This window comes from Anabrus simplex, chromosome 5 (genome assembly GCF_040414725.1).
Source record: "Anabrus simplex isolate iqAnaSimp1 chromosome 5, ASM4041472v1, whole genome shotgun sequence".
Taxonomy (NCBI): domain Eukaryota; kingdom Metazoa; phylum Arthropoda; class Insecta; order Orthoptera; family Tettigoniidae; genus Anabrus; species Anabrus simplex.
Genome location: NC_090269.1, coordinates 323,171,743 through 323,199,299, shown reverse-complemented (window position 1 = coordinate 323,199,299; position 27,557 = coordinate 323,171,743). Strand labels below are relative to the sequence as shown.

Here is a 27,557-nt window from a genome sequence, read left to right as displayed (position 1 = left end):
TCGCAAGAATATTTTGAGCTCGTAAGACATTAAACTTATCATACTGTTGAAGATTATGAACATGTACAATTAGAGAATTTTACTTTTGTATGTTGACAGTTGATATAGATAATGACGAAACAGTTGACAGTAGATTATTATATTGTATGTTCACGAGACGTAATAAAAAATCACGATCTGCTAGTTTTGTAATAAACACGCTTTCAATTAACACCCGTAAAACATATCATGGTGCCGAAACCCCGGGAAAACGGAATACAGGAGAAAATAACATACAACAATCTTTAATCTTGTGTAATACGTAATAAGGTGTTGATTGAAAAACTTGTGAAACTGTACCTATCGGCCCCTTCGTCAACCTACGTTTCACTACGACAAGGGAACAGATAAGTACTTACACGGCATTAATACTACTTTGATTGTTGTTAGAGCACTAAAAACTTGCTTTTATACACGGTTGAGTGCTCCTTGATTTTCAATCATCTCAAAATATTATATTTGATTGCAATATATTTTAGCCGCCATGTTGTTATCATATAACCTGCAAAGAGGTCATAATCTCTAGGAGAATCTAACAACGACAGGGTGACAACTAGCGCTATCTCCTGAGCATTTCTGTAACTACAAAAGAAAACACATTGTCACACGTCACGAGAAAATTCACGGAACATTATTACACTAACCGACTAACAAGAAAGAATGTCTCAGTCCTCGCTTGACAAGCTAAAAAGGAAACGCACTACTCAGCGTTCCAACGTTACACGTTTTACTAAACAGATAAATGATTTCAGCGATACTGCGGCGCTGGACGATGTAGAACACTGCTTGGAACGCCTTAAAGACACTTTTGAGAGCTTAATCGTTCTAGATGATGCTATACACGATCTGATTGAGAACGACGACTATGACGAGGATATACAAGTCTGTGAAAATTACATAGACAGTGCTAAACGTGCAATGCGGAAGGCTAATAAACTTATAAAGGCAAAGAATTCACAAGACGCACATGCTTGCTCAGCTACTACTACGTCACCCATAGCTACTTCCGAAGTTAAGCTTCCTACTATTAGAATAGAGACCTTTTCAGGAGACATAGAATCATGGCCACGGTTCTGGGAGCAATTTCAGGCTTCGGTGGACAAGAACTCAGCGGTATCGGTGATAAACAAACATGTATTCCTTCGAGGATATCTCGACGGTGAACCCAAACATCTGGTGGATGGAATATCAGTAACGGCCGATACTTACGAACAGGTGAAGAAGATTCTGGAGTCCCGTTATGGGGATAAAAACAGAATTATTCAATCCCACCTGGATTTTTTGGAGCATCTGCAACCTGCACATTCCGACAGTCCTGAAATTCTCAATGCCACGTATATTGAGTGCCACCGACGGATTCAAGCGCTGACAGCACTAGGTGAAGATGTAGACGTCTATGGAAAACTGCTAGCCCCTAAAATTCTTCGCGCATTTCCTGACGATCTTTGTCGCCGATGGCTACTTAACGCCAAGAGGTTGGAAATACCGGAAAGCAGTATATCGCGTCTAATGCAGTTTTTGAACGAAGAGGTGGAGTGTGCCTTGACTACGCAGAAGATACGTTGCGACCGGCCATTTTCGACTACTTATACTCCGACGGCAGCGGCTCTCCATGTTAACACCAGACCTAACAAGCCGAAGAGAAAGAATATCAAACAAGTCACAGAACCGTATTGCGTTTTTTGTGAGAATCGAGGTCATTGGGGTCAAGATTGTCAAACAATAACGAACAACCAGGAGAGAACTGAAAAACTGAAGAAAGCGAACAGATGCTTCCTTTGTCTTAGACGAGGCCATCACTCTAAAGACTGTGCGAAAAAGAATAAGGTATCATGTTCCATATGCAAGAAGACACACCACGTGTCAATTTGTGGAGGAGATGAGAGAGAAGCTGTAGCGGTGGGCAAGATAGATGTAAGCACGCCCTCCAACTTCACGTATCTTCAAACTGCTCGGGTTTGGATAACTGGCCCGACTGGACTGACCAAACTTACACGGTGTATTTTAGATGCTGGAAGTCAGTCCAGTTTTATCGAAACAAGCCTCGTGGATCAGCTCAAGCTTACTGTTGTCGAAAAAAGGAAACTGTCTGTTACGGCATTTGAGTGTGATCGACACACGGTTACAACACGTAGGGTTGTCCAGTTTAACATCAGTGGCGTGTGGTCGAAAACTAATATAATGATAACAGCTTTCGAGAGCGAAAACAAGTATTCCCCACATCCTGCTGTTCCACACGATGTCTATTCTTTATCATGCGCCCGAACGTTGCAATTAGCAGACCCCAAGGACAATAAAAGCGACCTCCCTATTGAACTTCTCATAGGTGGTGATCACTACTGGAAGGTGATCCGAGATGGCCAACCAATACGCCTTTCTGAGTCCATAGTACTTCTCCCGTCTAACTTGGGTTGGGTTCTTAGCGGAAACAAGTCAGGAATCACAGTCCATCATGTCGCTATAAATCATGTTCATACAAGTCAAGAATTTGAACCTAAAGATGACAGCATGCGACAATTCTGGGATTTAGAGACCATGGGAATAAGAGAGCAGCAAGGTAGAACACTTTCTAGGAAGGACGCTACCATTCTTCAACAGTTTCACGATTCATTTCGTATGAAAGAGGGGCGGAGAGTAGTGTCTCTACCCAGAAAACAGGAAGTTATCTTACCATCAAACCGCGTCAACGCCAAGAATCGCTTTAGATCACTTGAAAGGAAACTTCACGACAATGCTGAGTTTCGAGAAATGTACTGTTCACAAATGACTGACTATATTGAGAAGGGTCATGTTGAAATGACTGCTGCAGAAGATAATCTAAGCGATGTTTTCTACCTACCACACCACGCTGTCAAGAAAGAGAGGAATGGAGCTATCAAATGGAGGATTGTTTTCGACGCTTCGTCACACGAGAGAGACTCGCCATCTCTTAACGACGCTCTGGAAGCAGGACCAAACCTCCTTCCTGAAATTCTGTCAACGCTAATCCGCTTTCGTACATATCGAAAAGCAATAGTCGGAGATGGAACTCAAGCCTTTTTGCAACTGTACCTAGATGAAAAAGACAGAGACTTAACCAGATTTTTCTGGTATCACGTCCAGAAGGGGGAAGATGGTAACTGGCAAACAGCAGATGAAATTGTCACGTACAGGTTCACGCGGCTACCGTTTGGTCTTACGTGCAGTCCTTTCCTTCTATCTGCGACTCTACGTGAACTGGCTTCAAGGTGCAGTAACACATACCCCACAGCAGCAGAACTCTTAGATCAGAGCACATTTATGGACGACTTCGTTGCTGGTGCTGACGACGACAATGGGGTCATAAGCTTATATTACGAAGTAAGCTCCATGCTCAGGCACATACGACTACCAATGGATAAATGGGCAACGAACTCAGAACCACTTAAGAGCGTATGGCAGTCTGAGAGACGAGATATCAAACAAGAAACTGGAGTATTAGGTATCAGGTGGAACACAGAATTGGACTGTAACCTTTTCGATCATCGAGAAATTACTGAAAAGCTAGCTCACATTCCTACCACGAAACGTCAGCTCTTACAAGGAACAGCACGATTTTACGATCCGCTGGGGTTATTCTCACCCGTCTCAATTGTTGGAAAGTTAATCTTCCAAGATACCTGGTGTCGAGGCATAGAGTGGGATGAGATTCTTCCACAGGATATAGCCTTAAAATGGCAACTTTGGATCTCGAGCATCAAACAGCTGTCACTTATAAACGTCCCGAGGTGGACTGGAATGTGTAAACAGATGCCAAACGCTACGCATGTCCATGTGTTTTGTGACGCTTCTGAGAGAGCATATGGAGCCGCATTGTACACTAGAACGGTAACAGACGATAATATATCAATACACTTGGCCTGCAGTAAAAGCAGATTGTCTCCAGTTAAAAGGATTACACTCCCACGACTAGAACTTCTGGCTACCTTGATAGGTTCCCGCCTCTTGAAATATTTTTGCCAGTCAACAGGATTTGACAGCACGCGAGCTACCCTATGGTCGGACTCTATGGTGACCCTCGGTTGGATACGGAGTGACCCAAATCGCTGGAAGACATTCGTATGCAACCGCGTGACAGAAATTCAAGACTATCTGTCGCCGGTTCAGTGTCAATATTGTCCCAGTGAAGACAACCCCGCAGACCTTCTGACGCGTGGAATGTTAGCGACAGATCTAAATTCCTCTTCATTATGGTGGAATGGACCACAATGGCTTGCTGAGGCTCCCACTTCTTGGCCACAGGAAATCTCACGTCAGAAGGTATCACTACCCGAATCCAAGGAGGCAAACCCTCAAGTCCTTGTAATCAGTGCCAATGAATCACTGATAGATATTTTACGATATAGTTCGTATTGGAAGGTAATACATATCACCTGTTGGATTTTACGTTTCGCGGAGGTGACACGGAGAAGAGTGGAGTATCCACGCCATTTGACAACCACAGAATTAGAAGCTGCAAGGCTCTACTGGATACGCCGAGTTCAGGAGGAATGTTTCTGTACAGAGTTTACTGCCCTGACACGAAAGGAACTGGTACCGGCTACATCCAAGATTGCACGATTCCATCCACTTCTAGAAGACAACCTGATTCGACTTGGTGGTAGGCTCCAGTTTGCAGATCTTTCCGAGAATGAGCGAAACCCCCTACTTCTTGATGGCTCTCATCATTTCACTAAATTATTGATACAAGAAACGCACGTAAGACTTCATCACATGGGAGTTCGTGTTGTGTTATCAGAATTGCGTCGTGAATTCTGGATTTTGAAGGCTAGGCAAGTAATCAAGAAGGTCATTTACTCATGCCTTCCCTGCAAAATAACACACGCCAAGAGATGTGAACAGATAGAAGCTCCTTTGCCAATGGACCGTGTTAAGTTTCAACGGCCATTCACCGTTTGTGGTGTAGATTTTGCAGGCCCGTTGTTCGTGAAGGCTGGAGCTGCAGAGAAGAGATGCTACATCGTGTTGTTTACCTGCGCAACGACAAGAGCCATTCATCTCGAGCTTACAACTAACTTGTCAACTGATAAATTCCTACTTGCCTTTCAGCGCTTCGTAGGAAGACGTGGACTTCCGAACACCATGTATTCAGACAATGCTCGAACGTTTCACGCCGCCAACAAAGAAATATCCGAACTCCAGGAATTATTAGAAGATTCAAGAGTACAAACTCACTTGTCACACCACCATGTTACATGGAAATTTATAGTACCAAGAGCCGCATGGTGGGGAGGCTTCTGGGAAAGGATGGTAGGGTCCACTAAGATGTGCCTCAAGAAGATACTCGGACGAGCTCAAGTAGACGAGGAAGGGCTAAATACTATTTTGGTGGGGATCGAGGCCACTCTAAACTCGCGCCCTATTACCGTAGATGACAGTAACTCTGATATCCTGACACCTTCACACTTCCTCATAGGAGAAAGGCTGATATCCCTTCCAAGTACAGCAGATACTTCCATCTATCAAGATTTGACTAAGGTGTACAGACAGAGACAAAAGCTAATCTTACACTTTGAGCAAAGATGGAAAAGGGAATACCTCCTTCAATTAAGGAGTTACCACGAAGTGAAGCAGATCAAAAAAGAAACCGAACTACGGATAGGTGATGTAGTACTTTTACAAGAGGATCTGAAGCCTAGACTGGCGTGGAAACGAGGCCGAATTTGTGAACTGCACCGAGGACGAGATGACAGAATCCGAACAGTCATTCTTCAGCTCCCGGATCGCTCAATGGTCACAAGACCAGTGCAGCTGGTCGTTCCCTTAGAAATCGACCGACCAGGGTGGGGAGGATGTTGAAGATTATGAACATGTACAATTAGAGAATTTTACTTTTGTATGTTGACAGTTGATATAGATAATGACGAAACAGTTGACAGTAGATTATTATATTGTATGTTCACGAGACGTAATAAAAAATCACGATCTGCTAGTTTTGTAATAAACACGCTTTCAATTAACACCCGTAAAACATATCACATACGATTGATCATCGCACTGAGACGTGTTAGGATTCTTCCGTAGTGATATGAAGGTTGATTTCAGCCAGTCTGATGGTATTTCTCCTGATACATATATTTGATTGAATAATGTTGTTAGGATATTGAGGCCAGTAGATTCCTGTTCTGTTATTACTTTGAGAACTAGGGCAAACATTTTTATACCAGGGGCGTGTTCCACGAACGAACTTTGGAACTTTCCAACTTTGCACTTTTAACTTTTCAATTCTTGCAAACTGCAAAGTCTTTCTGTTCCATTCTGATCTAGGTTTTACTTTTCAGTTTCTTTGCAAAGTGAAAAGTCTTTGTGAATGAGTGATCCGATCAAGTTTTTTCCATCGGCAAACTGTATAATATTCCATGATTTTAATGCTTTATTTTTCTCGGCAAACATGACAGTATAATTGTGGTACCAGTAGTTTTAAAGTTTAAATCATGAGAAAGAAAGACTATTACAAAAAACTGGCTTTGCTAGAAGTTATCAAGGAGAAACGGGACATCCTTTTTTGGCAACTTGAAAAATCATTCAAATGATGACAAGCATCATTGTTAATGAGAGTACCGTCAACACATCCACACACAAAAGGAAATTCACCCCTCATTAGAAATTCCATTGCTGTATTATGTGGATTATCAGGCCAACGTACTATGTTAGGAAATATTACATTTACTGTAACATCTACTACTTTGGTAACAGTTCTGCAAATAATTGATTTTGATGTCCCATGCATTGCTGCTACACCGTGCACCTGGGCACCATTTCCTAACCAATGTAAGCATATAAGAATTTGTTCCTTTTTGGAAAGGAATTTACTTCTTTTTGTTGCATGTTTCAGTAAATGACCGATCATTTCAAGAATATAGTCAGCCTATGTTGAGGTAATACGAAAACACTCGCAAAATTCCGTTGGAAGTGAGATTATGAAAATTAATCCTGTCTTTGTACGTTCTCTTGTTGGATTCTTCTTCACTGTCCTCACTTGATGATAACAAAAGCTCTCGTCGTAACATGTTTATTTCACTAAACCAAATTCTACGCCGAGAAACTAGTGTACATACTTGTTAATTAACAGATGAAAAGGGAATCATCTCTTTGCAAGATTTATAAAAACTTTTCACTTCATTTCTTTGCACTTTGCATTTCTGTACCAATAGAGGAACATAACAGGCTTGAAAAGTGGAAAGATCCCTAACTTCTCACTTTTCACTTTGCAAGCTAAATCTGAAAAGTGATGGTGGAACAAAATTTGAACTGAAAAGTGCAAAGTGAAAAGTTGCAAAGTTTGTTCGTGGAACAGGCCCCATATTTGCCTGGTTTATTTGGCAAATATTGCCTGAATGGTCAACCACCTCTGAATTTAATTTCATCAATACAGGCATACACCCCAATTCGTTAATTTTCTTGGCAGTTGTGAATGAATAACTCAAAAACATCTGTTACGGGTGCCAATTTGTCTAACTGCCTCCTGGGGCCTGTCACGAATGTCGTAGAATCTGACATCGTAGCAAGAAGCGGAATCTATGTAGTGATATGGTGGCATAGAAAATTTCAACCCTAAACCCTGTCTGTTCCCTGAAGTCATCAACATTTAGCCTTCCAGCATTATATGTGCCGCAGAGAATTAGCAGCCCAAGAAATGCCCTCATTTCTTTTTATGTCAGTGGGTTTGGCATCTTTCTCCCATGTAAAGTTTTCATGAACATGCTCTGTGTGAATATTTGTTCATTATAAAATAATATTTACAGTATTGTTTTACTGAAGAAAAAAAAAACAGCCATAACATTCTATAATGTTTTTTACTGAATTGGCCATACCTCTTAGAACTGGAAGCTTAGATACAACATATCAAGCTCGAGTTCTACTTCTACTACGGAGAGGTAACTTACTCCACTTTGTTGTCATGAATGAACTTTCTTGACTAGGCAGTTCTGGTTCTACCCCCGTATCTTCAGTATCTTGCTCAGACTCACTATTATGATCGGAATCTTCCACGAAGTTATTTTCCCATTCGTTTTCACTGTCAGTTCCACTACCACAACTCGAGTCTTCACTGTTTAACAACACCTGTAGAATCTCATTGTTGTCCTTGAAATAGTTCACAGCACCAGCCATTTTCCTGTTTATGAATACCTTAAACTGTCCTAATAAAACTTACACTATACATTCACATATTGTGCTGAATAAAATGGAAAGCTTTATTATAATTTTCACCAAACTATTCACACGATTGGTTGCGTGGGGTTTAGTTTTACCCCAGCCACTTTTAATGCAATCTGGGTGACAAACATCTTCCTCACAACTGCTTCTGTTTTAATCTAGTGATGCAATGCAGTGTCATTGGAAGGTATACAGAGCGTGAAACCAGTGGTACGTACCTCATCAGAATGCCACATTGAAATATACCAGTGGGGTAGAAATTTACCCTGCACGATTAACGCCGGGTAAAAACAATTCTTGCAGAACACCATAATGAGAAAAGACCTTTACACTGATATTTTTTGAACAAATTTTGAAGCATTAGTTTAAGTTGTAGATGAAGAAAGACTTGAAATTTGAATGCCACTAGACTGGCTAAGGTTACCAAAAAGACCATTTTGTGTTGAAATTAGAAAGTTGTTACTTAACTTTGGTTTTAAATTTCTTCCTCGAAGAAACAGCATTGTGCTGCTACAAATTAAAACACCCAAGAAGCATTGGCTAATCTTGATAGTAAAAGTTCATGCTCGGTTGTTGAAGTCAATTTATTAAATCCAGGTAAACCGTTAAGTGCAAAATGAAACTACAAATAAAGAAAATCATCAAAAGAAAGGTACTGTGATATTTGAATTGACAGAAAATACCTCTAACTCGATATTTCTCGCATATACTCAAACAGTCAGCAAAGAGGGTGCATCTGCATGTATTAGGAGTTCATGTTATTCAAGTAAGGGGAGTTGAAAACTATTTCATGCAACATAATTTCTGTTAGGCATGTAAAAGATCGAATGATATGGGTAGATTTGGCAGTTGGAAGAATTATGATGAGAATTGTCTGCCTATTCACTATGTGAGGGTGCAAATGAGGAGGAAATTGATAAGTTATATCAAGCACAGAGTGATATAATAGTGAGGGTCCACAGCAAGGAATGGGCAATTTGAGCTGGAAATAGAAATGAGAAGGTGATGTGTAAATGTGGGGAAGATAAAGAAGCTAATATAAATGAGAAGCGCTTACTGAACTTCTGTGCTAGTATGGAATTAACAATTACGAATATATTGTTAATGCATGAGGTTAATCACACTACACATGGGAAGGTAGGTACACCAGATCTATAATAGACTAACTTATACCATAACCAACTTCGAATTCAGGAAATTTGTTAGGAATGTGCAGGTGTTCCAGAGATTTTTTTGTGATACAGACTACTATCTATCTGATTTGTAGTGACCCAAGTATCTGTAGGCTTAAGATAGAGAAAGTGAAATTTGTCAGCAGATGAATAAGGGTAGAAAATCTCCAGGATGAGTGAATTAGACAAGTACATAGACATGATTAGTGAAAACTTCCAAACAATGAACAGTAAGTAAGTTTAGGATATAGAAAGAGAATTGGTGGCATATAGGGATGCTGTAGCAAGAGAATGCCTTGGAATGTCTCTATGTTAAGATGAGAAAAAAGGAACATCTTGGGGGAATTATAAAGTGAGAGCAGATTGTAAATGTAAAAACATATCAGAAATGGTTCCAAGCAAGGACTGGTGAATCTAGAGATTTATATGTAAATGAAGGAAACAGAGCAAAACAAATAATTGTTGAATCCAAGAAGTTGTGGGAAGATTTTGGTAATAAGCTGGAAAGGCTGGATCAAGCAGCAGAGGAAATCTTTCTGCACAGTAGTAAAGAATCTTAGAAACAGATAGGAAAAAGGAAATTAATAGTGTCTTGGGAAAATCAGGTGAACTCATAGTTCCTAGGGAATCACTGGACAGGTGGAAGGAATATTAAGAAAAATCTTCTCAACATAAGGAAATCTTTCTGGTGATGTCACAAACAGTCAAGCTCATGAGGAGGAGGAGGAGGAGGAGGAGGAGGAGGACAATGATGTTGGGGAGATTACACATGAGGAAGTTTAAAATATGCTAAATAAACTCCATTGACATAAAGCAGCAGGAATAGATGAGATTAGACCTGAAATGGTGAAATATACTGGGAAGGCAGAGATGAAATGGCTTCATAGAATAGCATGGAATGTTAATACGGTACCTTCTGATTGGAGGAAAGCAGTAATTGCACCTATCTATAAGTTAGGGGACAGAAAAGTTGCAACAGCTATCATGATATTTCACTGATCAGTATAACAGGCAAGGTGTTCACTGGCATTTTGCAAGGGAAAGGGAAGTTGCAGTCAGTGGTTGAAAAACTAGTGTGGTTTTAGACCACAAAAGAGCTGTCAGGATCAGATTTTTAGTATGCACCAATTAATTGAAAAATGCTATGGTTCATGTTTGTGGGTTACTGTAGTCACGTCCTAGTTCGTGAACCATGGGCAGCGGCTGAGTGGCCTAGTAAGTGGTCCTGAGAGTCGGGATACCAGTTGCTATGGAATGGGAGTGGGCATCTCGGACATATTCAGAGTCGTGGCTTTTCTTGTGCTCAGGCGGCTAGGACTATACTATTCACCAGTGGTCCATAACCCGTTAGAGGAGAGATCCTCAATTGGACTATGTGCAATTAGGGTAGCATCCTGCTTCATGAATTTACCGAACTCAGAACACTTTAAGCAAGCCTCGGACCTATGGGAGTAATGGAGTCCCACTCCCATTTGACAGGCGAGGGACTCCTTGGAAACAACTTGGCGAACGAAATGGAATTCGATGGGGAGCTATCAATATTAATGGGACTTATGGAAGAAAGAAGGAACTGGCTGAGTCAGCAAAGAGCATGCATCTGGATGTGCTAGAAGTAAGTGATATTCATGTAAGGGGAGATAATAAGGAAGAGATAGGAGATTATAAAGTGTACTTGACGGGTGTTAGAAAGGGAAGGGCAGAGTCTGGGGTAGGGCTCTTTATCAGGAATACCATTGCACGCAACATAGTTTCTGTTAGGCACGTAAATAAGCGAATGATATGGGTAGATTTGTCAGTTGCAGGAATTAGGACCACCATGTGAGGGTGCAGATGAGGACGAAGTTGACAAGTTTTATGAAGCATTGAGTGACATCATGGTCAGGGTCAACAGCAAGGATAGAATAGTGCTAATGGGCGATTTCAATGCGAGAGTTGGGAATAGAACTGAAGGATACGGAAGGGTGATTGGTAAATGTAGGGAAGATACGGAAGCTAATGGGAATGGGAAGCGTTTGCTGGACTTCTGTGCTAGTGTGGGTTTAGCAGTTACGAATACATTCTTCAAGCATAAGGCTATTCACCGCTACACATGGGAGGCTAGGGGTATCAGATCCATAATAGACTATACCTTAACAGATTTTGAATTCAGGAAATCTGTTAGGAATGTACGAGTTTATCGCAGATTTTTCGATGATACAGACCACTATCTGATCTGTAGTGAACTAAGTATCTCTAAGCCTAGGATAGAGAAAGTGAAATCTGTCTGCAAACGAATAAGGTAGAAAATCTCCAGGACGAGGAAATTAGACAGAAGTACATGGATATGATTAGTGAGAAGTTTCGAACAGTAGACACTAAGCAGGTTCAGGATATAGAAAGTGAATGAGTGGCATACAGGGATGCTGTAGTAGAAACAGCAAGGGAATGCCTAGGAACAACTGTATGTAAAGATGGGAAAAGGCGAACATCTTGGTGGAATGATGAAGTGAGAGCAGCCTGTAAACATAAAAAGAAGGCTTATCAGAAATGGCTTCAAACACGGGCCGAGGCAGACAGTGATTTGTACGTAGATGAAAGAAACAGAGCAAAACAAATAGTTGTTGAATCCAAAAAGAAGTCATGGGAAGATTTTGGTAATAACCTGGAAAGGCTAGGTCAAGCAGCAGGGAAACCTTTCTGGACAGTAATAAAGAATCGTAGGAAGGGAGGGGAAAAAGGAAATGAACAGTGTTTTGCGTAATTCAGGTGAACTCATAATAGATCCCAGGGAATCACTGGAGAGGTGGAGGGAATATTTTGAACATCTTCTCAATGTAAAAGGAAATCATCATGGTGGTGTTGCAAACAGCCAAGCTCATGGGGAGGAGGAAAATGATGTTGGTGAAATTATGCTTGAGGAAGTGGAAAGGATAGTAAATAAACTCCATTGTCGTAAGGCAGCAGGAATAGATGAAATTAGACCTGAAATGGTGAAGTACAGTGGGAATGCAGGGATGAAATGGCTTCATAGAGTAGTAAAATTAGCGTGGAGTGTTGGTAAGGTACCTTCAGATTGGACAAAAGCAGTAATTGCACCTATCTATAAGCAAGGGAACAGGAAGGATTGCAACAACTATTGAGGTATCTCATTGATTAGTATACCAGGCAAAGTATTCACTGGCATCTTGGAAAGGAGGGTGCGATCAGTTGTTGAGGGGGAAGTTGGATGAAAACCAGTGTGGTTTTAGACCACAGAGAGGCTGTCAGGATCAGATTTTCAGTATGCGGCAGGTAATTGAAAAATGCTACGAGAGGAATAGACAGTTGTGTTTATGTTTCGTAGATCTAGAGAAAGCATATGACAGGGTACCGAGGGAAAAGATGTTCACTATACTGGGGGAATATGGAATTAAAGGTAGATTATTAAAATCAATCGAAGGCATTTATGTTGACAATTGGACTTCAGTGAGAATTCATGGTAGAATGAGTTCTTGGTTCAGGGTACTTACAGGAGTTAGACAAGGCTGTAATTTTTCCACCTTTGCTGTTCGTAGTTTACATGGATCATCTGCTGAAAGGTATAAAATGGCAGGGAGGGATTCAGTTGGGTGGAAATGTAGTAAGCAGTTTGGCCTATGCTGACAACTTGGTCTTAATGGCAGACTGTGCCGAAAGCCTGCAGTCTAATATCTTGGAACTTGAAAATAGGTGCAATGAGTATGGTATGAAAATTAGCCTCTCGAAGACTAAATTGATATCAGTAGGTAAGAAATTCAACAGAATTGAATGTCAGATTGGTGATACAAAGCTAGAACAAGGTCGATAATTTCAAGTATTTAGGTTGTGTGTTCTCCCAGGATGGTAATATAGTAAGTGAGATTGAATCAAGGTGTAGTAGAGCTAATGCAGTGAGCTCGCAGTTGCGATCAGCAGTATTCTGTAAGAAGGAAGTCAGCTCCCAGGTGAAACTATCTTTACATCGGTCTGTTTTCAGACCAACTTTGCTTTACGGGAGCGAAAGCTGGGTGGACTCAGGATATCTTATTCATAAGTTAGAAGTAACAGACATGAAAGTAGCAAGAATGATTGCTGGTACGAACAGGTGGGAACAATGGCAGGAGGGTACTTGGAATGAGGAGATAAAGGCTAATTTAGGAATGAACTCGATGGATGAAGCTGTACGCATAAACTGGCTTCGGTGGTGGGGTCATGTGAGGCGAATGGAGGAGGATGGGTTACCTAGGAGAATAATGGACTCTGCTATGGAGGGTAAGAGAAGTAGAGGGAGACCAAGACGACGATGGTTAGACTTGGTTTCTAACGATTTAAAGATAAGAGGTATAGAACTAAATGAGGCCACAACACTAGTTGCAAATCAAGGATTGTGGCGACGTTTAGTAAATTCTCAGAGGCTTGCCGACTGAACTCTGAAAGGCATAACAGTCTATAATGATTATGTATGTATGTATGTATGTATGTATGTATGTATGTATGTATGTATGTATGTATGTATGCTACAGGATGAATAGACATTTATGTTGGTTTTGTAGATCTAGAGAAGGCATACGACAGAGTACCGAGGAAAAAGATGTTTGCCATACTGGGGGACTATGGTATTAAGGGTAGATTATTAAAAGCAATCAAAGGTATTTATGTTTTCAATTGGGCTGCGGTAAGAAATGATAGTAGAAATAGTTTGTGGTTCAAGGTCCTTACAGGGGGTAGACAAGGCTGTCATTTTTCACCTTTGTTGTTCATAGTTTATATGGATCATGTACTGAAAGGTATAAAGAGGAAGGGAGGTTCTCACTTTGGTGGAAATGTAGTAAGCAGTTTGGCCTATGATTTAAAGATAAGAGGTATTGAACTAAATGAGGCCAAAGAACTAGTTACAAATAGAGGATTGTTGTGGCACTTAGAAAATTCACTGATATTTTAAATTAATGCTGTAACAGTCTAAAAATTGTATGTGGTTAAGTGTAAGAGACAAGAGCCCTAACTTTCTCACTTTATAAACTCTTGGTCTGGTCTATTAAATATTGCAAAGCTGATGTTTGATATTGGATGTGTTGGATTTCACTTTAATGCAATACATTGTTTAAAATCTTATCTGTTATCCATCAGGAGTTCACTTTCTGTTAAGCTGTATAGCTACTTGGGGTACATCATAATATTGTCTGCCTTTTGTATTTCCTAGAAGTTAAGCATGTTAGTGCTGCAGCTTTCTTTGATTGTATGTTTCCATTAACTGTTATTGTAATGTCTTATTTAATCAAAGTGGTCTAAGTACTTTTTAAGGTAAAAGATCTATGAATATTGTGGTTTCTTATTTTATCATATATATTATTGCTGTTGTCAGCATCCCTTTTTCTCAGCCAATTTGAAGCCTACAACAAAGAATTAAGGTATCATTGGATAGGGATTTTTAGCAACTTCTGACACTTTACATTAAAACACGTTGTTTGTTGAAAATTGAAATTGAAATCGTGCTGAGGAAAAGAACTCTTGAAGGTGGTAGTAAGTGAGAGACGTTGTTCTGACAAAGTATCAATTACTGAAAATGAAACACAAAGAATTTGAAATGATTGCATTCTGACAAAGAGGTGGTTATAAATTGTAAATACATTTCACATTAACCTTTTGCACTCATGTAGAGTTCCATTTGACATTACAATAGCTTGTACTTTCAGCGCTCCTAAGACGACTGTGCTGTGTTTCAGTATTGTAGAGCTATCTAGCGGTCTCTGAGGAAACACCTTTCCCTTTTTACTATAGTTCATGGGAATTATAATGACTTTGTAACTTCAGTTATTTTCAAATGTTTATGAGAGTTCACTGATGATATAGATTGAATGTAAACATGGCTTCTGCTTCATCTTTGCTCACGGAAATGGACATTTTAGAACAGTTAATGGATATTGTTGATGCTTTCAACATCTGGAAACAATTCAACCTCAATTATTGACAGAAAGAAGCGAAAGTGTGTTGAACAATTAGAGAAAACAAACGTAATATTATTGGCTATACATCAGAGATGGAAGGCATTGATTGCTTGGACCACTACACATCAAGCTATGCTTTTATTGTGAAAAGCTTGAAATGGTGGTGGAAATTGTAATTCTGGCTATTGTAAATGGCAATAGTCGACAACGTTTTGCTCTGTAAAGATTACTGCACTGCAAATCACATGGACATTCCATCGCACAAAACCTTGTGGAAACAGGTGATCAATGAGTTGGATGGCAAAGTACGCAACAAAATTCAAAAGTGAGGAAGACCGTCTACTTATGATATTGAAGAACGTTGGAATGGTAAACTGCACATCATCAACAACCTACCTGGAAAACAACATAAAGACTGCTGTCTGTTCAAACAGGAGCAGGTAAGGTGGTAGAAAGGAAACCTGGTCTGTGTTTTGTGTTAGAGAATTTTGCAGTGTTCACTTCCTATAGCTGTTCATAGTGCAAACATTAATTCAGAGTGGGGTAGGAAGCATATGCTAGGAGTAATGGAGTTCAATAGGTTAATAAACTTTGCTGAGTTTTTCATTTCAACAACCCAGCAACAGACTAAATCCTTGGGGGGGAGGGAGGAGGTTGAATGATTACAGGAATGAAATTCATATTTTGTTCTGTATTGACTGATTACTTTTATATTGTGAAAGGTTGAATGTGCAAAAGTTTTGCACAGGTTTACTTGTATTCAGTACAATGTACCTAGTCTAATTGTGTAAATAACGGACAGAATTTTTATAGTTTACGTAATCAGTTGTATATGATAAAAATCTTTCAAAACTATAGCCATGAACTGAGTAATTAAGTTCTGTTTCCAATAATAAAACTTGGGAATTAATGTACCGTGTGGCTAATTAATAAAAATATTGAGTGTAAACAAGTTTTTCGACGGAAAGTAAGCACTGGTGGCTCTATTCTGTAATCAGAGGTTTTTCTATGTAGTGAAGAGATCCTTCCACACTTTCATAGTAAGGTTATTCTGGAAGGATCATGTATAGTTTTGCAAGAAAAGATTGTTAAAGTCTCAACAAAACACTGAAAATGCTATTTCTCCCGAGAAGTGCGGTCTTTGTTGAGTGTGCAAACGTTAGTGGCACTAGCCATTAAGCAACTACTGTAAGTGTGCTTATATCTGATGTATTCATAAATAATTACATATTTTGACATCCACTTACCATTGCTTACATGCTTACGTTGTCTACAGGAGTGGAGGCTCTGGCACGGGGTTGCACAAAGTTGCGTTCCTTCATGTCGAATGGTTGCCCAAATGTGAATGACACAGCAGTGAGTTGTCTTGCTCAATCTTGTCCTGCTCTTGAAGTTGTGAGCCTTCATGGTTGCTTGGTAAGTATTCTCCTCAGACTCCTTGTGGGTGAAGGTGTAGAAAATATCCACAATCCCCTGCCTGTCGTGAGACACTCCTTGCCGAGCCTGGCATTGCTACAACTTAATTGTTCTGCCAATCTCACTCACATCATTTGTTGCACTACTGCAGCCTAATAGCCATGCACTGGGATGTCAGTGGAAGTACTGGACCATATACATAGTAGCTTCAAAAAGTTACTGGAATTTGTTAATAACGCAGAAACACTCTACATTCATTTACACAAAATTTCCTTCAAAATAGTTATCTTCTGCAATGACACACTTCTGCCTGAGCATGTAATATTTGAAAGCATTGCTGGAAACCATTTTGCAAAACAACTCTTGGTGATCTCATTGCGTTTACAGTGACTTTTTCAGTGATCACGAATAGTTACTATTTTGCATGGCTTTTAACAGTAGAAACTTGAAGTTGGATAGTGACAGATCTGGAAAATAAAATACTCCAAATCCATTCCATTGCGACTGGCAAGGTCATTTTTACCAAAGTCGACAATGTGCTGGTACATTGTTGTGCAAAAAGGAACCACTTGTTACTGTCCAGTTTTTTTAAAAGATTATTTCCTTCCTTCCTGAAGTGATAAAAGAATAAATTTGTGGTGGACTGTACCCTGAGTATCAACATTTCCAGCCTAACTTTGCCTTTGCTAATGTTAATATTTGTTCCTGGGGAGATGTTTTGGATTTCCTCCTCACACTCCTGATATTCAAGCATCAGATCATACTGTAACATGTTGGCGGGGTAAATAAATGAGCACAGAACCTGGTAGCATTCTATTTCTAAGATTTTATTAACTACTTACTAGTCTACACATTAACACATACACAGTCATGCTAACTCACAACTTACACTCATAGTACATGTTACACAATTACACAGTTCGTGCTCTCTCTCTTAATACTCACTGTTCGTTCACACTGATTCACACAGACTCTGGTCACTAACACTACAGTCTCACTCAGTCGCACCGCCACAATCATTGGCGTTGTCACAGTCCTCGTATTGCAGACTGCGCACAACAGTCTCGCAGTTCAGGAAAAAGTTCACTGTCCACGCTCCAGTAGAACTCCGTTCACAGCCTCATGCTGACACTCCAATGTTCTCTTCCTCACTGCACCAGAACAAGTGATGTTCTCCCACAGCAGCTGGCCCCAAGAGACACGACTCACAGCACAGGCAACACAACGATAATTCAGCTCCAACAGACTGCACACTAGCTCAGACTATAACTCACACTGACTGGCAACCCAACTGTCCTGATGCTCACTGGCTGAGCTCACACTTAACTCCTCACTAACCTACTGAGTCTTCTCCCTGAACTGGAGGACCGTATTGCTCTCAGACTGAGCTCAAAATGGAACTGAACTCTGCAGGTGCTCCTGCCTTATATACCTGGAACAGTCGTTCCAGAACAGGCGTAGGCTGGATGTATCCAGTAACCTTGTGAGGTGGAAGACTCAAGGTTAATCGTCTCGTAATTTCTATAGTCCTTACGCTGCACCACCACGGGTGGAAGAGGGGGCTGAGCACTTAAGCCTAAACATGAGTGGTGCGGCTTGAAGGGGGTGGACGAGTACAGTGGTGAGGTCACTTGCTGGCCCCGCCCAACACCAGAAGTTGACACAGTGGATGATTTGATCAGGTGGCCACTGCCTTTCCATGGGAGATCTGCTAGTTCTGTTCAGTGGTGATCTCGTTCCTGGTGATGAAATTCCACAGGTCCTTGCATGGCAGCTGAAACTCCCGATGTCTTTCCCATCGCCCACACTCCCGTCTACTACCAGGGCCTGAGCGCCTTCGTACTCCTCTGGTGTGATGCACGGGACAGGCTCACACGTCTGCGTCTCAGACTTGGCGCTACTCAATTTCCTCTTCTTTCAGGTTGTCAAACTCAATGTTCATACCGGCATGCAGCTTCGTACACTCTACATAAATTTTATTTTCATGACCATTGTTGTCTGTGCATGGCAACTCTCTGTTTGTTTGTTTGTTTGTTTGTTTGTTTGTTTGTTTGTTTGTTTGTTTGTTTGTTTGTTTGTTTGTTTGTTTGTTGCTCATTTGTCACATTTGAGGGTAATGAGAAAAAGAGCAACATGCAAAATGAATGGAGGTTATGGTGAAGCAACAATGACGAAAAAGAAAATAGCTGGTTTATGCCTTGTGTAACAAACCCACAGGACCCTAAAGTTCAAAATCAAAGATACAGCAGAGATAAATGTTGTGGTAGCATGATCATATACCCAAACTTGAGATGTGAGTGCAGTAGCTGAATGTAAATTCCAGTATTGCAGACCCTGATCAAGGCAAACTTGAAAACAGTTTGAAATCAAACTCGTGCATTGAAGAGAGCCAAGTGTTCCCACACTAGTAGATGAAATGAAAGAAGGATAAAGGAAGATAACATTTATTCAAAATTAATTTTTAATAAAGGGACCTGACAATATTCTTGAAAGAGGACTTAAGGTACTTACAGCTTGTAGATACAATACTTGGAAAAACAGGGAAAGCACAGGGAAATAAAAATGCAGAAAACATACAGGAAAACAGAGAAATCACTTGTCACATCAAAATTAAGCTTTCGATCTAAGACTGGACCCAAATGGATCATTCGCATGCAGAAAACTGGTATGTAGACGCAACGCGAGTCATATGCAGCGAGTAGTACTTTGAGAGAAAAATAGAGACAGACAAAGTGTGTGCGCAGGGTAGGGAAGGAGAGTGAATGATAAAGATAGATATACTTGCGCTAACTGTTCAAAGGTGGCAGTACACGAGGCATGCAACATATGTAGTATTGCATTAGTTTGAGTTAGCTTACAATTCACTATTAATGATAACGTAATTCTAGGTCTTTACTTTGAAAGTAAAATTAAATATTCATAGATAGTAATTATCCCCTTAATTTGTAGTTACTTTGTTCAGATTAAAGCAAAACTTAAATTATAATAATACACACTTCAGAAAATGTTTTGCACTATCTGGAATTCTGCATTTCTAGGTTTCTGATGATCCCAGGGAATGTATAGGATACAAATACAAGGGTGAATCAAAAAGTAATTTACTCTTCTGAGTTATGGCCATTTATGAACCCACCTACACATAGGCAACTTAACTCTGATGGTATACTATGTAAGTTCACTTTTCCACAAAGTCCCCAAGAGACTGTAAACATTTCTCAGAACAGTCAACCAACTTTTCGATTCTGGATGCGTGGTCAACCAACTCTTCGATTCCGGATGCGTAGAAATCTCCTCCTGCACTATGTAACCACCTGGAGACAGCTGCCTTCACCACCTCATCGTTTCGGAATCATTGTCCACCAAGATCCTTGTGCAGCTTACCGAACACATGTTAATCACATGGCGCTAAGTCTGGACTGTATTGGAGGATGTTGCCATACCTCCCATTTGAATCGCTGCAGCAGTTTGAAAGTTTGATGGGCTATGTGAGGTGTTGCGTTATTGTGCAAGAAAATCATACCGGTGCTCAGATTTCCCTGCTGCTTTTCTTTAATTGCCTTACACAACCAATTCAACGTTTGGCAATATGAAGCCGAGTTGATTGTTTTGCCTTTCGGCATAAATTCCACGTGCACCACACCCTCCATGTCAAAGAAGACAGTCACCGTTACCTTTCCTGCTGCAGGTTGGACCTTGGCCTTCTTTCATGGTGGTGATGTGATGTGCACCCATTCCACCAATGTTCTCTTTGTTTCGGGGATAAAGTGGTGGACCCACCTTTCATCCCCTGTGATGATTTGCTGCTGGAACTCGTTGCCTTCCACAGAATACCGTTGCAAAAATGTCAGTGACGATTGGAAACGTCCCTTGTGAACATCGGTGAGCAGACGTGGGTCCCATCTTTGAGACAGTTTACGAAATCCAAGGTGCCGGTGAACAGTGGAGAACACACTGCCATATTAAATGTTCAGCATGCTGGAAATTTCCTGCAGTGTTATGCGCCGATTCTCTCAAATAATCCCATCCGCGCGGTCAACATTTCCAACAGTACTGGACGTTGCAGCCCTCCCTTTGAGATATTCATCTGTGTTATCTTTGCATCCAGCATCAAATTGCTTCTGCCACTTTACGAGTAAAATACCTGGGCGAGAAATTACACGCTCACCATATACAGTAGTGATTTCACAGTGAATCTCCATGCAATGGAGCCATTTACCCCATAGAAATCTGATTGTTGCACGCACCTCCAATTTAGAATGAACATCCACAGAGATGCCAACTTTCAGGAAAGGCAATTCATAATACAGCCGTTAGGGCACAGGGGTGGGGGTGGAGGTGGCGGCCGTAGAATTTTTTTCAGAGATCTTACTAACTTACACATCATTGAAAAATCAATGAACAACATACACTTCAACCAGATGTAACATATTCAAAGACTGGCATATAAAGAGTGTATGATTCTTACCTGCTAAAATAACAGGTGATCTGCAGTACATATCTGAGTGGAAGTTGAAGGATCATTTCTTTTGTTGAGTACTGTAGTTGCTCCCTTCGCAGCTTGTATTTCTGTTTGGTAAACATACACTGGTGACATGCTTTTTCTTTTGATATCATGTGCATCCTCTGCACTAAAAGAGCACTTAACAGTTTGGAGTTCATATTAGCACGTAATTCAGTCCTGTTCTTCCTCATCATGCACATCTGAAAAATTGCAGCTACACACACTATAAAACACGTGTGAATAAGATTTTGAGGAACACAGTAAACAGGGCCATTCTTTTGAGTATGCCTCCTGAAATTTTTTAACTATTTTTGGTTTATTACTAGCGTCGCTAGTCGTGGTAACGTCATCACACATATTTTCTTGTACAAGAAACCGCTTCATTATTTCAAACCTTTCACATTTCATAACACACGATTAGCATATATCCCAGAAGAGCAATATATGTAAATTTGGAAACCAAAATCGCAATAAATACTTCTTCAACAGTCACGCACACAGTATTCACAATGAAACTGAGTTTGTCACCACTTTGCCGCCAAAACAAAGACAAAACAACTCGCATATTTGCATGGAAGTCTGATCATGTGACGAACAAAGACAACTCCGCAAGATACACCACTTCACATGTGCCTATTTTTCCGGTACTGGAAGCACACACTGCGTTCGGTGTGTGAAAACTCGAAATATTCTGAAATGAGGGACAGGATAGGGGTATAAATGATTACTGAGAAATCTGAAAATAATATTCTGAGAATTCAAGCTGTAATGGAATTCCTTGTGTATCCTTTTGAACACTTCATACACTTAAGATTTAAAAATCAATGATGGGTAATTCATAATTATTACTATTGAATCGTAATAGTTGGTATCTCTGCATCCAGTTGACGCACCATTGAGCTTAGACCACTCTGCACACACAACATGATGGGATACCACACCAATCTTCCTATCGGACGTGTCAGCAGTTATTGTAGCTTGCTCCGCATCGGTCACAGTCACGACACACAGTGTACTCTCACGGCGAGCTAGTGTAACTTACTTTTTGATTTGCCCTCGTACATATTTTGTCAAGCATGACAAGATTGGTGTATAGAAAAAGCAATGACTGGCACAACACAGACACTATTCTTCAGCAACTTGCATCCACCGATCGAACACGGGAATCTGATTCTGGCTCTCAGTATGGTGTTTACAATCTGCTTTACGTTGCACCAACACAGATAAGTCTTATGGCAATGATAGGATAGGAAAGGGCTAGGAGTAGAAAAAAAGCGGCTGTGGCCATAATTATGGTGCAGCATTTGCCTCATGTGAAAATGGGAAACCATGGAAAACTATCTTCAGGGCTGCCTCAGTGGGGTTCGAACCCACTATCTTCCGACATAAGCTAACAGCTGCACGCCCCTAACGGCACAGCCACTTGCTCAGTCAGTATGGTGTTACTCCACCCCATACAGCGAAGCATGATGGGACCCATCGTAGCATGCTGTCCACAAGGCAATCGAGTCTGTTCTGGTCGATCCTGTCCCACTCTTTGACAGCAGCATTCTGGCCAGCCGGGAGGTAGATTCGTTCGTCGTTGTACTGCCAGTTTCAGCATATCCAAGGCACATTCAACGGGATTCATGTCCAGAGACAACACAGGCCAATCCATCCATTGGATGTGAGCCTCCCTGAGAAAAAAGTTCATAAAATTGGAACAGTACGGGCACACGTCATCACCTTGCAGAATTAATCTGTCACAAAAATGTTGTCACTATGGTCGAACAATGGGCCCGAGGATTCTGTCTCAGTGTTGTGTACCAGTCATATTGCACTCTACAATGACGATTGGCGTCCGACATTCATACTTAATCCCTCCCCAAAACATGATGGATCCGCCTCCTTGAAGGGCATGTTGGATGTCATACAGGACTCTCGAAACCCTCCTACAATGCTTAACCAGTATGACACATTTGACTCTCATCCATGAAAAAGACCTGCTGCCTTTTTTCCAGAGTCCAGTCCAGTGCTCCCTTGCCCATCTGTACATGGCGCCACGGTGTTGATGTACGCGCAGGTGCTCGCTGAGGAACTCTTGAGTGTAGGTGGTCCTTATGGAGACTTTCTGATTCTCTGCGTAGACATAGCCCTACTAGTTGTCTTCCGTAAGACATTACGCAGTTCTGTTGCGGTGTCTGCCGGGCCAACAACTGCCCTCACAGACAGGCCTTGAGACGCAATGACGCTATGTGGGTGTGGTCAAAAACAGTAATGACTCGTTGAGGCATGTCTGTATACTGTACAGGACACAAATATGCTCTTGTTATGTTGTGTTCACGGATGACAGTAACAGCGCACTCTTCTGGACTATTCTGAGACTGCGTATATTACCTACACATCCACTAACAGGTAGTGTTGCATGTCATTTGGATGACTGTTATGCAACAACTCTTAGAGCATTCTTTGCCAACACAAAAAATACAGGTGGTGCTAAACTTTTTTTTTTTTGAGGTGTGTATTATAAATTAAAAAGAATATCTCTTAACTTAATTTTCTTTTCAAAATGCCCAGTGTTTTAAATGCTGCCGTATGTAATTGACATAACGTAGATGTGGTAACTATAATGGACTGCTCATAATTATTATAGATTTTGCCTCAGTATTGACACATTCATACCCATCCTCTGAGCGGGCTATTTAAATGACTGGCCCAGCTATTCCAGCTGTTAGTGGCACAGCAAACAACAACAAAATATTTTCACAATAAGTTCTAAACTAAACAAGATATGGAAACAAAATTTTTCACATACCTTAAAGAAGTCCTCTAGTATTCCCAGAAGGTGTGATAGCTAATGTTACACCTCCAGGTACTGTGCTTTCTGTCACATGTCCAGGAGAATCTTCACTGTCATCACTGTCAATTTCACTTATTTCAGGAATTAGTTCATCACTTGAGTCTATATTGAATAGGATGTTGGCAATTTCGTCAAAACTTATATTGTCCCTAAGTGCCTTGGTTACACTTCAGAATGTGACTATAAACACGCTTGTGGAATCACAAACCAACTACGCAGCTAGCTTGGTCAGCACTAGTCTTTGTCCAGAAATTGAACAAAAAATGCATTGGAAGGGAAAATCTCCAAGGCCATATGGTTTCTGGTGAGGAGAAGCAGGTAGAAGCATTCATAAAGATATTACCCTCATCTCTGTCACACATACTTGTGACAAAAATAAACCACAGCTGCGTAGAAACGACAACAATTCAAGGTTGTACTTATCCGGGCTAACTCGGATACGGTCCAGAGCATGGGTGCGCGCTATAGGCAGTAACTCGGATACAGATGTGAATGTGTTAAGGAGAAATTATTATGGAAAAGCTAAATTATCACAGAAAATAATTTGACAAAGAATAGAGTGTATCATTGGTGCTTGTTTCTACGCACACTAGTTGACCAGCATACATATTCAAACACACTTTGATTTTCTAAAGAAACTGCAAACTTATTGTATTCCCCAGTTTTTGAGTACTAATCCATATGTTTCTGTTAAGAGTGTGTTCAGGAACTGGCATGCTCACTCATACCAATTTCAAGAATAAGGTCCCTTATGAACACAGGCATTAGTGTAAAGAGTGATTGACTGGTGGCTTGCTGTGAGCAATTTAGTTCATTTTCGTTGTAGTGTTTCTTGTAGTGACTTTGTACAATGGGATTACTGTCAAACAACTTCTCAGATTGGCACTTTAAGTTCTAGCTTGTTTGACTTAAAATATATATTTATTTTAAGTTCTTTAGGCCATTGTAAGTGTTCATGCAAAATATGGTACAAGATAATGATTCTAGAGTATGGTATATACTTGAGCGTCACTCTTCGAACTCGATGTCATGTTCAGTTTTAGCACCCGACCGTCAGCCAGGCGTGGTCCAGGAACGGTATCCATGGAACTCAATGTGCGTTCGAAATGTCGATGTTCATGTATCCTGCTGTTCACATGTCAACGCGGAATTTGCTGCGTTCTTCATCGACCCATGAGCCGAGTGATCCATCATTCCGGGTTGTATTTTTCATTTTTCGATCGTTCTCTCCACGGTGAGTGGAGGAGAAGCAATCATTTTCATGGGTTTCTTGTCACAGAGCTAAGAAGTGTTTCGAGCATGGGCGTTGCATTCATTTAAAACCTGCCCGCCGGGTCAAAGCCGCGACGGGTCCCCTCGTGTTATCCCCGCTCCACTGAGCGAGGGAGGTAGGCACCCAATGCCGAACGTCTGTATCGAAGGAGACACGGCCACGCGGACCGCAACACTCCCGCTGTCGGCGACGGACGGGGCCGCCACTTACAGAGTACGTACAGGACTCTCCTGAGCTCGCAGCAGTGAGCTCGGCAGGAGTCTCGCTCCTCGAGGGAGCCTCGCCGGAGGGGAGGACCGCGCGGGGCCGTCCGACTCCTCCTTCTTGAAATGTTTTTTGATAAAACAATTTCGGTAATAATCCTTCCGCAGGTTCACCTACGGAAACCTTGTTACGATTTTTACTTCCTCTAAATAGTTTGGTCATCTTTCCAGACACATCGGAAACTGCGTGAAGCAGATCCCGCGCACCGGTCCGAAGACCTCGCTAAATCATTCAATTGGTAGTAGCGACAGGCGGTGTGTACAAAGAGCAGGGACGTAATCAGCGCGAGCTTACGACTCGCACTTACTGGGAATTCCTCGTTCATAGGGAACAATTGCAAGCCCCAATTCCTAGCACGAAGGAGGTTCAACGGGTTGCCCGGTCCTTTTGGACTAGGACATGCCGATTCCTTCAGTGTAGCGCGCGTGTGGCCCAGAACATCTAAGGGCATCACAGACCTGTTATTGCTCAATCTCGTGCAGCTAGAAGCCGCCTGTCCCTCTAAGAAGATGTGTTGTCGCCGGTAGCACAGACGGATACCGGATGCGACTATTCAGCAGGCTATAGTCTCGTTCGTTATCGGAATTAACCAGAAAAATCGCTCCACCAGCTAAGAACGGCCATGCACCTCCACCCACCAAATCAAAAAAGAGCTCAATCTGTCAATCCTTCCGGTGTCCGGAACTGGTGAGGCTTCCCGTGTTGAGTCAAATTAAGCCGCAGGCTCCACTCCTGGTGGTGCCCTTCAGTCAATTCCTTTAAGTTTCAGCTTTGCAACCATACTTCCCCCAGAACCCAAAAGCTTTGGTTTCCCGGGAGCTGCCCGCCGAGTCATCGGAGGAACTTCGGCGGATTGCTAGCTGGCATCGTTTATGGTTAGAACTAGGGCGGTATCTGATCGCCTTCGAACCTCTAACTTTTGTTCTTCATTAATGAAAACATACTTGGCAAATGCTTTCGCTTCGGTCCGTCTTGCGACGATCCAAGAATTTCACCTCTAACGTTGCAATACGAATGCCCCCGCCTGTCCCTAGTAATCATTACCTTGGGTTCTGTAAACCAACAAAATAGAACCGAGGTTCTATTCCATTATTCCATGCACACAGTATTCAGGCGCAGCCGGCCTGCTTTAAGCACTCTAATTTGTTCAAAGTAAACGTGCCGGCCCACCTCGACACTCGATGAAGAGCACCGCGGTACGATTTCATCGGGGTCCACCTACGGCGCGCAGGAACCACACACAGATAACCACGGCGGCCGCGCGCTTTAGACTCGCCACAACCAGCAGGACGTCCCACGAACCATGCCAGTTAGACACCGACGAGCGATGAACCAACAGCATGGGACACAAATCCAACTACAAGCTTTTTAACCGTAACAACTTTAATATACGCTATTGGAGCTGGAATTACCACGGCTGCTGGCACCAGACTTGCCCTCCAATGGATACTCGTTAAAGGATATAAAGGGTACTCATTCTGATTACGGGGCCATGTCCCAATAAATTTAATGCAGGTAAAACAGGAATATCCCAGGGGAAAATACAGGGAAAACAGACTTAAGTTACTAGTGGGCACCCTGGGGCATATTTGTCATAAGTTTCCCATAACATACCAGTTATAATCTTTAAAACATCCCATGCACAGTTATAACTCAGTTAGCGGTTACCAGGTTTCGAACAATCTTGAAGAGAACCTCAAAGCAAATTCTCATTTTTTTTAGGTTTGAACTCGTCCCAAACAGAGACCAAGTCTCAGAGCCTAAAGAAAATACACATCCTCCCCTCTCATTATCTGCAGGCCAGGTGTAAAGAAATAGCTAACATTGACATCATAAAGGGCCAAATAGGCCAAAAATATAACGAGGTGCTTGTGTAAGAAAGGAATTCAATGTGTGAGCCTCCATGAAAAAGTAGGAAAAGGGAAATAAACAAGGTGTCGTTGCTATGGAAACACTC

At 41.4% G+C, this 27,557-nt stretch overlaps 1 protein-coding gene and 1 pseudogene across 6 annotated transcripts in view; one reads left to right on the top strand and one right to left on the bottom strand.

The window, feature by feature from the left end:
* The window catches only part of LOC136874049 (F-box/LRR-repeat protein 20), a 458,706-nt gene that overhangs the window by 328,569 nt on the left and 102,580 nt on the right, over window positions 1–27,557 (top strand). For all 6 annotated transcript variants that reach the window (XM_068227643.1, XM_067147555.2, XM_068227641.1 and 3 more), the window contains one exon: window positions 16,584–16,723. In XM_068227643.1, the coding sequence (XP_068083744.1) occupies window positions 16,584–16,723 (140 nt within the window). The remainder of the gene's footprint in view (window positions 1–16,583; window positions 16,724–27,557) is intronic.
* LOC136875146 (5.8S ribosomal RNA) lies at window positions 25,111–25,265 on the bottom strand (annotated as a pseudogene).